General features: G+C 42.6%; 1 protein-coding gene across 1 annotated transcript in view; it reads left to right on the top strand.

Annotated features, from left to right (window-relative positions):
* The window catches only part of slit2 (slit homolog 2 (Drosophila)), an 84112-nt gene that overhangs the window by 6152 nt on the left and 65460 nt on the right, over positions 1 to 12500 (top strand). The window contains 1 exon segment of the mRNA XM_053619075.1: positions 1495 to 1566. Within this exon segment, the coding sequence (XP_053475050.1) occupies positions 1495 to 1566 (72 nt within the window).

The following is a 12500-nucleotide window of genomic DNA, read 5'->3' as shown; positions in this document are numbered from 1 at the left end:
GGATTTAGGGTGAAGGGTTTAGCGCTGAGGGCGTAAGGTTTAAGGATTAAGGGTTTAAGCTTATGAGGCTAGGGTTTAGGGTTAAAGGTTAAGGGTTAGGCATTTACAGTTAAGGCTTTAGTGGTAAGGGCCGGGAATTTGGCTGTGTGGTTAATCCTTTCGGGATTTTCGGGGTTTGAGAGTTTAGGGTTAAGGTTAAGGCGTTATAGCTAAACCCTTTCCTGCATCGTATCCACACTCGTGGACAGTTTAAGGAAAATATAAGACGTGTATCAATTGAGAGCAAATTAACATAAACCTCTGCAGCTCTTTCATATTATTTGTCATTCTCGAACGGTACTAACTTTCTTTGTAAAAAAAAACCAAAACAAACACACATTTTATTTTTATTTTTAAATTCGTTGGTTTAAAAAAAAAAAAAAAAATGTATGAGTTTTTTTTCAAACTGTGTAAATTCTGTATGTTCGGAAACGATATTTTGTTAAATTTACATCTTTTAGACCTGAGCGTAATTTTTTTTGACATTTAATTAAAATTTTTTGACATTTATTTATTTTATTTTTTTAAATAAAAAAACTACTTTTTTAAAATTTTTTTAGCCTTTCGTACTCATTGATCTGTTTTAAACAGACTGACTTTTTAATATTTGATATTTAGACAGAATCAAAGTTCATATTTCATGTAAATTTTGTGGGGGGGGGGGGCGGGGGGGATTTTAAGGTTAAGACATTATAGTTTAAGGGAATAAGGGGATAGGGGTAGGATAGGGGAGTAGGACCAGTGTTAGTATTGAGGTGGATCAGCATTAAAGTGAAGAGGTAATGATTTAGGGGATAGGGATGGAGTTAAGGGTATAGAGTTAAATGACTAGGTTGTTTATGTTAATGATAATGGTGAATGATTTAGAGGATAAGGGGTTAAGGGAATTGGACTAGTGTTAGTGTTTAGGGTTTAATGGGGTTTATTGTTAGGGCACTGGGGCTGTCGTTTAGGGTTTATTGTTTAGGGAAAAGGTTTAATGGTTAGAGACACAGACTAAGGGGTTTATTTTACAAGGATAGGGGGTATAGGGTTAAGGAGTTAGGGTTAAAGGAGATCGATTAAGGGAATAGGACTAGTGTTAGTGTTAAGGGTTTAGGGCTCGGTTAAGGGGCCAGTATTTAGGGGCTAGTGTTTAGGGCTTTAAGGAGCTTGGGGTAAAGGGAAAGGATTTTAGGATTAATGCTTTAATGTAGGAGTTTATTATCAGGGTACTAGGGCTAAGGAGTTATTCTTCAATGGCCAGGCTTTAGGGATGGGGTTAGGGGTGCAGGGTTAAGAGGCAAGGGGTTAAGATCAAAGGATTAGGGTTGGGCTTTGAGGTTTGTAGTTAATAACTGCATAAGTTCATAATAAGTGAAATAATCGATTAATTGTGTGTTATTGTATGTGTTGTTATTGTGGCTCACAATGTGTGTGTGTGTGTGTGTGTGTGTGTGTGTGTGTGTTTCTCAGACACCTGATGGAGAACAAGATCAGTATAATTGAGCGAGGAGCATTTCAGGACATGAAGGAGCTGGAGAGACTGTGAGTTACACACACACACACACACACACACACACACACACACACACACACACACACGGATTGCACTTCCAAATATGAATGCCCTGTCTGTCAACCATAGACCTGTGTGTGATCTATTCAGAACATTTTTCTCTCTCTCTGGTGTGTGTGTGTGTGTGTGTGTTTGCTCTCGCCCATTCGCGGTGTGTTGTGGTTTTGTGCGTAATGTGGGTTAGTGTGTGTTGTGGTCAGGAGAATTTGATGGAGAGACATTGTTGTCTGACAGCCAAGTCAGCCCTAGGGAACAAACACACACACACACACACACACACACACACACACACACACACACACAGCAGCTCGTTTAGAGAGTGACAGTGGAAACTGGAATTACGCTCTTAAAGCTTTCACTCCCCCCTCGTTTCCCCGCTGGGTAACTCCCCCTTGCGCATTCCTTTGCGTATACACACACTCACACACACACACACACACACACACACACCGAGAGATCTTGGAGTGCGTGAAGCAGTGTGGTGTGTGATGCTAGTTTATATTTACTTTATTAAATACAGACAGACAGACAGGTCTATCGCTCAGTTCTCAGATCCCGCAGTGGAGCACGGGCACGCGGCCGATTGCGTCAGCGCTCCACGGGAAGTGTGGCTTTCCTGAAATCCTAAAAGCGTCCTTGGAACAAATATAGCGATTAATTTTTGTTGTAGCAGAGTGGCTTTATTACTCATCACTCATCCCGCAATTATTCCAGAGCGGTGCGTTTGTCAGTGCGCTTCTCTTATCAGAGCCCCTTCTGCTAAATTATACCACCTGCTCGTAAAAATACCAAATTAAAAGCACATAAGACACAACTCACACACACACACACACACACACACACGCGCGCGCTGCATGTCGACCATTTGGAGTTAATTATGGTTTATTACAATTTAATCGCTATTATTGCTGCAGAGCAAATGCAGTGATGCAGAACGGTAATTAAATAACGAAAGCTAAGTCCGTGTGGAATTTATTAACACGAATGCGACTGTGTTGTATTAAAGGCAGGCGCACTCAGACCACGAAGCTGTTAAACGTAGAGATGTAACACTCATAGACAGCACTGCTATTTTATTAACTTATTCATTCATTTAAATCACGCGACAGGGAGGGTTAAAGCTGTCACGTGCGTCCTCTGAGACACATCAGTCCAGCCAACCTGCATCACAGGCCCTCGTGTCAAACTCCGAGGAAGGCGCTGTCCGCCCTCTTCCGCACGCATGAGCTCGCAGACACCTACGATTGGCTAGTTTGGCTCTGATTGACATGGGGAGACCGAGTATGCTCCTCCCCGTTAGACAATAACCAGTTACGTCTCTTTTTACTCGTGGCATTGTCAGGATTCGAGCTCGCGATCTCCGGTTAACTTAGCTGCGTGGTACTTAAAGTGCCATGTTAGCATGATTCGCTTACACTGTATGACCAAAAGTATGTGGACACCCGACCTTCACACCTATACGGTATTCGGTTCTGTTGAAGCACACGATGTCTCGTATAGAACGTCTTTCGTGTGCTGTAGCGTTACGGTTTCCCTTCACTGGATCGAAGAGGTCCAAACCTGTTCCAGCATGACAGTGCTCCTGGGCGTTAAAGCGAGCTCCATGAAGACACGGTGTGTTAAGTTTGGAAGACGGTGGAAGAACACGGGTGTCCTGGAGAGAGCCCTGACCTCAACCCTTTGGGATGAACTGGAACTGGAGCTTCTTCATCAACCTCACTAATGTAGACGAATGAGCAGAAATCCCCGTAGCCACGCCCCAAAATCTAGTGGGAAGCCTTTATTACAGCACACACAAGCGGAATAAATTCGTAATGGGATGTGACGGTCAGGTCCACAAACCTTTTACCGTATATATTTTCACACTGTAGAGCAGTGGTCACCAACCCTGTTCCTGGAGATCTACCTCGCTACAGGCCTCATCTCCAACCGAAATCTAACACACCTGTTTAAGTTGATCAGGAAGTTCTTAAGGCAGTGATCCGATGGCGTCTCCACACTCAGGCTCAGCGGATGTTCCCTGTGTATGGAGACTTTCGTGACACCAGGTAGAACCCAGTTTATTCAAATTGTCATTAGATTCTATTGACATTTATTTATAGATGTAATTCCATGTGGGGAAATACGCACACACACACACACACACACACACACACATACACATTTTCACCCCTAGGGGAAATCTAATGTTTTCGGGAGGATGTTTTTGGGAGGTGGGAGGAAACCAGAGAACCCGCAGCAGCGGGGAGAACATGCGAAACTTCACACAGGCCGTAACCCGATCTAAGGATCGGACCCTGGAGCATTTTAATAACCTCCGTCAACGAAAATATCCCAAACAATGTGCCAGAAAGAACAGAAAGAAAAATCTGTTCACATCAGGTGCAGAAACGTTGTGAAACCAATTAACGGGATAAACTTGTTTTTCTTTTTATTACTTTCCAACACAAATATCGCGGCGTTCATGTTTTACTTAGACAATCGGGTGTTTGTCTTCGTAGCATGCCTTCTCAAACTGCCACGCTAGCCTTCTGCCAGTTCCCACAAGGTTGAAACTACAAAGTTATAAAATAAAAGGTGGGGAATAATGCTCGTTGGGATTTTTCTTCCACTTTAACGAAATTGATTTTTTAAAAAAATAAATAAATAAATAAATAAAATGCTACAACGAGTAAGGTTTCAGGATGTTGCAGTTCGAATCCCGGATGACGCAGCATTCCTTTAATTGTGAACAAAATAACGTCATTTTAAAACATAACGTCGGCCGCCGTTGTTGTAAAGTAGCTCCAGTGGATTAGCTTCTGTTTTTTCAAACATAATAGGCACGAATAATGTCGAGCTGATTTTCCGGAAATCCTCAAATCCTTTTACTGAAGAGAGACTTGAAATAAAGCAGGAGACTAGACCAATGCCCGACATTAATTTAGTTCAGAAAGACGGAGCGGAGAAAAAAAAAATAGCTCCATTCAGCTTAAAAGAATTTCATGCTGGTCCAAGCTGGTTTGTGCTGCTCTGGTTGAGTAGAAAAGCCTCGGTGTTAAAGTTCGTCTTGCTCATTCGTCGTGCTTGTAACTGAAATACATTATTCAGAGCTGAATGCCCATACCCCCCCCCCTCCTGGTTTTATATAATATATTTAAATTCCTGTACAAGTTCCTGTAGATCAGAAAGAAACCAGCTGCCTACTTTATATATAAAGTACCATAAGATGTGTCAAATAGGAAATAATAAAAAAAATTAAAAAAAAAAAAAGTGATCTCAGACCGTCATCATGACGTGGTGCTCAGTTTCCAAGTATTTTTTATTATTTTTTTTAAAAAAAAGAAGGTATTTCCGCACACAGAATGGTGCAAAAAAACAAAAAACATCCGCATTCTGCAAGCAGAAAAAGAGGAGAACGACCAGACCGGTTCGAGCTGACACGACGGCTCAAAGCACTCACGTAACCACTCTTTCCAACCGCGGTGAGCAGAAAAGCATCTCCGAACGTCAGAAATGTCAAACCTTGAGGTGGCTGGACTACAGCAGCTGAAGACCACATGGAGTACAGGAATCTGAGGCTTAAAACGTTTAAAGCAAGTCAGGTCAGAGGTGAAACGCTCACGGTACTGCGCGCATGTTAGAATGTTTCCATGACAACAACCATAAGCATAAATTTTAAGCTGGGCTTACTGCTTACACGGCATCATCGTCTTCGCTAGTTCATAAAACTTGAGTTTCATCTTCGGGATAACGTTTTACATTCAGATTCTCTTAACTACCGTTATTTATTGCGTCAGTTAACGTTAGCGTTAACATTAACCGGCCCTTCAGGTTTGTGCGATTTTGCGATATTCGGAGGAGCTTGGAATTTTTTAAAAATTGCCGCGGATTTTCTGCAGATTCGGGCCAAGACGCAGATTTCGCCAGTTCCAATGGTTCTCCGGAAGAGAAAAAAAACAAAACACAAAAAACTCCAAATGCAAATAGCATCGCAAATTTTGAAGAAAAAAAAACACAGCAAAATCGAGCATTCTTGGCCGCAAGAATCCCCCCCCCCCCAATTTCTCGAAATCCTGTTACCAACCCATGAACTTCTTATTCAGCATTAGTAAACCAGTAAATAATGCTAACAAAGCGACAGCCTTATTACTCGTGAAAATCTGTTGACGTTTGTTTAAATGTTAACGAAATACACCTGCGTTGTTGTTTATACAATCCACAGCTAAAAGTAAGTCTGAATAAATGACCAAAAATGAACCTTACAGCGTGTTACAATTTGTCCGACGGTATAAATTTCATTAGCTAACATAACAGCGGTGTACGTTATTCACTAGCTTGAACTGGTTGCTAGCTAGCTTGCTGGTGTTGATTATTTGGTTTATTATTTTTGTTTAAAAAAAAACAACAAAGCAAACGTCAGTTACATTGTTAGCGTCAGTAACGGAGTGAGTATTAACGCTGAAGTTCATGGGGGTTTTATGTGAAATATATCATGTGTTAGTAAAGGAATAATGTAAGGCGTGAGTAGAAATACACTATTAAATCGAATTTTTATTAGCAAGCTTACTTAGATTACTACATGCAGCCAAAAAAACCCCCATCAAAATAAATATATTTATAGTAATGTTTATTACATCATATAGCAGCGGTCAGTTTGTTATTTCGGAAAAAGTTGTTTATATAGTTGAGTTATATAGTATAGTTTCTTTATATACGTCATCAGCGGTTAGTTTTGATCTTTTATGCTATCGACTGACAGTAATGTTGGACGGAATATACACTGACAGTAATGATTTATACAGCACGCTGCGTTGAGCCGGCTGTAGCGACAAACCATAACCTGCGGAAGAGTAGAAAGTTAGCTAAAATCAGATCAAAGATATAAATAGCGAGTTGTTCCAGTTCCAAGCAAGTGAAAACATGTAGGCTTACAAAACGTGCTAACTGCTGGTCAGTAAGTGTGTTTTTAGCCGTCGGTGTTGCGCTAGTTTTTATTTTATCGCGATATCAGGACGTTTAGTTGGCATTAGCTCCCTGTTATCTGTTGTGCAAGGTTAATCATGCAACTAATCGCACGACATCTTCATCAGTGCTTACGTTTAAAAGTGCACTGATAAACTGCCTCTAAAAGTCAGCGTCGAATTAGCATTAACCGTCGTGCTACCTGTAAATGAGCTTTATCAGCAGTAATGCTATCTCTAACTGTGTGATTAGCGTTAGCGTTATCTCTCTGTGGATAAGTGTAGCATCGACAGCCGGTGTTAGCGCTATCTCTGTGTTAGCGGTGATAGCAGAGTTAGCGCGGTGATTTATGGTCGTGATAGTAGCATTAAGGCGTGAGTGGTGTGTAGCGTAGCTAAAGTCAGCTTGTGTGTGTGATCGCTCCGACTGTGCAGTAAGAAAAGCCACCGCATAACTCAGAGGATTAAACACACACACACACACACACACACACATACATAGCGGCCCTTTAGAGGTGTGTGTGTGTGTGATGGGGGACGTTTAGGGTTTAGGTATGGGGTGTGACAGCCCCCTATGGGGAGGAAAAGTAGAGTCTCTGTTCCACACACACACACACACACACACACACACACACACATATACATATATATCGTCATGGCTAGCTGGCCATGAGCAATGCGCTCAGGTATAACAGCTATAGTGCCTTTCTGTCTCGCTCTGTCTTACTCTTTCTGTCTGTCTGTCACTCTTTCTGTCTGTCTGTCACTCTGTCTGTCTGTCTGTCACTTTTTTATGTGCTTTAATGGCATGACAAACAATTGTACGTTTGTACTGCCAAAGCGAGTACAAGGGAAGGGTAGTGTAAACACAAGAGAAATAAAATAAAAGACAAAATGGAATAAAACTGAGTTTGAAAATACTAATAGATTCAGTAAAAAAAAAAAAAAATTTTTTAAATAAAATAAAAAAAGAAATCGTGCAAACAATTTATTTAAATGTGCAAATTAAGGGCAAAATAAATGTACTATCACGGAATAAGTGAAAAAAAGACGTATAAAACGTGTAAAATTACAGGATAAAAGCGAATAAAGGTAAGAAAAATATACAACAATAATAATAATATAGAAGAGCGATCACAACAATTACACGAAACACAAGGGCCAGGCAGATCTCTCGCCGTCCCTAATATTGTGGCAGGCTGAGACATATTGTGCTGCTATTATACACCAGTCTTTATCTTCTCCTAGTAGGATGGGGGAGTTTTTCACTGTTTGACAAATGGCCACATCTTTGTTGTGTGTGTTTCATTTTTGAGCCATGTCTGTCTGAGTCTGCTGTGGGCGTGGCCACTGAGTCTGTACCTTGTGAAGGTGTGTCTCGGTGTTTTATCTGTCACGGTGTGCAGATACCCTGCCATGGCGTACTGTCTTTTCCGGGCCAAACAGCACTGCGTTTTACTCTGGTGTTGTGTTTGTGTTTCCCAATTAGTAGGTGATGTAGTTTTGTTTCATTTGTGTTGTAATTTGCTCTAATCTGATGTGTTTGGTCTGGAGTGTCAGAGTGATGGGGGTTGGAGGTATCGGTGATCCTTCAGGGCTGAAGCTTCGGACCAGCTGAGAGAGGGTTTGCTTTGATCGGCTCTTGGTGTCGCAGGGTGAATGTGAACGTGTGTTGTGTTCACTGGGAACTGGATCTTTTCTGAAAGGTCATGATTGGAGTCTTTTCGAAGGGGTACTGCCAGGGCTCAGGTCGGGAAGTACTGCTCCAGGAGGTCCAGGTTCTGCTGAAGGCCCTGTTCAGAGGGAGACATCAGAAGACACCAGGTCATCTTCGTTGAGCAGGCATTCGATTCCTGAGTCGCGGCGAGTGAGACTGGGGACTGCTGATCGCTCCTGACAGGTCGCCAGGTCGTTTATGTAAACGATGAATAACACCGGGCTTAGGTGGTCTCACTCCGCGCTCCTGGGGAAGATATTGTGTTCGTTTGTTCAGATTTTCCTTGTGTTTTGGACAGCGTATTTTTCAGTCGGAGTCTGTAAGGTGTAGATGTGGACAGACGTGCGATAATTTTGTAAGAATCCAATTGGACTTCTACCCGTGCTGTAAGTAATACCGAAAGTCTGGAATTTATTATGCTACAAAATAAAGTTCCCAGATCACTGCTCACACAAATTCCCCTGTAGTTATTGGGGTCACATTTGCCCCCAGAACAATATTGAATAGTTTTCGGATGGCCAACTGGAATTTAGTATTCGTACGTTTTATCACTTCATTTAATTTTCCATCAAGTCCAGGTGCTATTTTTTTTTGGGGGGGGGGGGGGGAATTTTACGGTTTTAATTTGGTCTATGAGTTCCTTTTCCGTAATGGCTAAGTCTAATGGGTTCTCATAATCTTAGCGTTTTAATTCTAGTCCTTCAAGTCGTTTGATTTTGTTTACAAGTTGTTCCGGTTTCAACTTTTTTTTTTTTCCCGGAAATGGTTTTCCCATTTTTCACCATTTTGGATCGCTAATTTTTCATGATGAGGTGTTTTTTTTTTTTTTTCCCCCAAGGTTGTTCCAATTGAACCATAACGAACTTCCCTTTACTTCCACGCTATCCGTCGTGACCCAGATGAGGACGGGTTCCCTTCTGAGTCTGGTTCCTCTCAAGGTTTCTTCCTCTTATCCTCTTTTCAACAACCATTTCTCCTCACCACCGTCACCACCGGCTCGCTCAGTAGGGATAAATTCACACACTTAAAATCTCCATCCTGTGTTTATACGTTTCTGTAAAGCGGCTTTGAGACAGCGTGCGTCGTTAAAAGCGGTCTACAAATAAAACTGGAGCTGAGTTGAATTGCTACAGAATTGGTTTGTATTGATTGATTTCTCAATTATTGTCAATTATATTGTGCTTTTTTTTGGTTCTCAGTGTGTGCTTGTGTTAGTGTTTCTCAGTAATGGAGGCGAACCTCTGTGTTATTTGGATCTCTGTGTTTTTGATTAGACAATGTTCTGAGGAGTTTTTTTCCCCCTAATATTTTGGCAGTCTAGGTCGAACCAATTATTGTCGCTGTTGGATATGTGGTATTGTCTATCGTTCGCCATGTTTTTCAAACAGGTAATTTATATCTCTCACAGCCAGATCGACCCGTTCTTTAGTGTGAGCATAGGTGCTATCCAGAAAGTTCTGTAGGAGGGTTCGTATTGTTCGGCTGCCTGTTGCTTTCTGGCACTCCTCTGTGCTGTTTCAGTCCATCTGTAGGGGTTTCTGATGTGGTACAGCTTACTGGGTTGTGTGCTGATGTGGCTGTGATCAGACAGGGGCTTAGTGCCTTAAGAGTGAATGCGCCGAGAGATGATGGGTCTACGTCAGTTATCGTATAATCTACTGTGCCGTTCCCAAGAGGTGAGCAAAATGTAAATCTCCCGAAAGTGTCCCCTCGTATTCGACCTTGGACCGTGGTCAGCCCCAGACCTGGACAGAGCTGCAGGAGATCTTTCCCACTCGTATCGTCAGTACGATCATGGTTGTTTCCATGAAGACGCACAATATCGTTACTTATACAGTTCAGTTTACTATTAATGTACTTAGTCTGTGTCTCGCACTCTTCCACATATCTCTCTCTGTTTCTGTATCTCTGGTTGCCTGTCTGTCTCTCTATGTCTCCTGTCTCACTTTTTTCTGTCTCTCACTGTCCTCTCTCTCTCTCTCTCTCTATATATATATGTAGCTCTATGTTTCTTTCCCTCTTTCTTTCTGTGTTTTCCAGAACTTTCCATCCTGAATTTCTGCCTCAGAAATGGAACACTTCCTTCACACACACACACAGAGTGTGGTTAAGGGTCATTGCGGTTTTATTATTTTGATTGACAGCTCTGTTCATGTGTGTGCCTCAGACTTTCAGACTTATAGAGTTACAGCATAGCTCAGGTGTGTGTGTGTGTGTGTGTGGTGTGTGTGTGTGTGTGTGTGTGTGTGTGTAAGTGAAAGTGAATCCTGAGGGCCTTTCAGGCGTTTTTCGCCTCGTTACTATTTTATCGCTCATCAATTATTCACACAGCATGACGTCAACCAGCAGCTAAACCATGATGTCATCCTTACTGAGTGTGTGTGTGTGTGTGTGTGTGTGTGTGTGTGTGTGTGTGTGCACGCGTGGTAGTAGCTACCATGCCTTTGAGTTCGAAACACACACTCACTCACACTCAAGTACACACACTCAACTCAGCGTCTGTCGAACCTCATAAACTTTCACTCATTCATCCTCTGCAGTGACATCACCGCTCATTAACATGCGCTGGTTAGTATGCGCATACATTAGTATGTTATTTATGTGCTATATGTACGGGTCACAAATATTGTGACGCTTATTAGCATGTGAAAGGAATGAGAGAGAGAGAGAGAGAGAGAGAGAGGGACAGATTGAGCATGGGAAAGACAGACAGAAGGACAGAAAAATTGAGAGCTGGAGTAAGACTGAGAGACAGACAGGAAGAGAGAGACAGATACTTTGATATGGCGTGAGATGCAGAAAGGTAGAGACGGACTGAGAGTCAGGGAAAAATAGAGATAGACTAAGAATGAGACAAAGAGAGAAAGACAGAGGGAGACCTAGAAAGGGAAACATGGAGTGAGACGGAACACAAACAGAGAGAGAGAGAGAGAGAGAGAGAGTTCAGTCAAGTTCAGTTTTATTTATATAGCACTTTTAACAATGGACATTGTCCCAAAGCAGCTTTACAGAAATATATAAATACCAAATATAAATTTTAAATGTGTGAATTTGTTGAGAGAGAGAGAGAGAGAGAGAGAGAGAGAGAGAGGGGATATGGAATTAGATAGATAAACATAAGGAAAACAAGACTGGCAGAGAGACAGACATATAGAAAGAAAAAAATTCACAGAGCTAGAGTGAGACGGACCAAACGAGAGACAGACAGGAACAAGAAAGATGGAGAAATGTAAGGAAGTAGAGAGAGAGAGAGAGAGAGAGAGAGAGAGAGGGACAAAAAGGGTGAGACTCAGACAGACAGACATAGAGTGCATGTAACAGACGTATAAAATAGACAGACAGACAGACAAATACACCAAAAGAGAAAAATAGAGCACAGACAGAGAAAAAGAGTGAAGTGGAGAGGCTGAAAAAGAAAAAGAGACATACAGAGAGAAAGAAAAATGGAGACATGGAGTTAGACACTGAGAGAGAGACACACACAGGGAGAGAGAGAGGGAGAGAGAGAGAGAGAGAGAGAGTTCTGTTGGGAGCTCTGTTTGTTTTTCCCACATCTGTTTTTCCGGGCTGCTCTTTGTCTGTGTGTGTTTGCTAGATGCCCCTCACACTGGGACTGTCAGCCCCACACACACACACACACACACACACACACACACACACACACACACTGTTGCCAGCTCTGAGTGGTTGGGTTTGTGTGCCTCTTTCTCCTTCTAGCACTTTTTTTACACTCAAACACGACTCCATCTCAGTGCTTTTGTACCCTAACCTCTTTTCCCTGTCCCTTATTCCCTTTTCCCTTTCTTCTATATCTCTTTTTATTTATGGTGTTTTCACCCCTTGTTTCCGTCGCTCTTCCTGTGCCCTATTGTCCGTTTGTACCCTATCCCTTCACTTACGTGTTCCCTTCCTCACAAACATTATTCTTTTTGCCTGTCGCCTGTGCCTTTTGCCTTGTTACCAACCCCATCTCCCATCACCTGTCCCCTTCCCCTGCTGCCTGTCCCCATCTCCCGTCACCTGTCCCCTTCCCCTGCTGCCTGTCCCCATCTCCCGTCACCTGTCCCCTTCCCCTGCTGTCTGTCCCCATCTCCCGTCACCTGTCCCCTTCCCCTGCTGCCTGTCCCCATCTCCCGTCACCTGTCCCCTTCCCCTGCTACCTGTCCCCATCTCCCGTCACCTGTCCCCTTCCCCTGCTACCTGTCCCCATCTCCCGTCACCTGTCCCCTTCCCCTGCTGCCTG

Source organism: Ictalurus furcatus, chromosome 29 (genome assembly GCF_023375685.1).
Source record: "Ictalurus furcatus strain D&B chromosome 29, Billie_1.0, whole genome shotgun sequence".
Taxonomy (NCBI): domain Eukaryota; kingdom Metazoa; phylum Chordata; class Actinopteri; order Siluriformes; family Ictaluridae; genus Ictalurus; species Ictalurus furcatus.
This window is presented reverse-complemented; position numbering and strand designations above follow the sequence as displayed.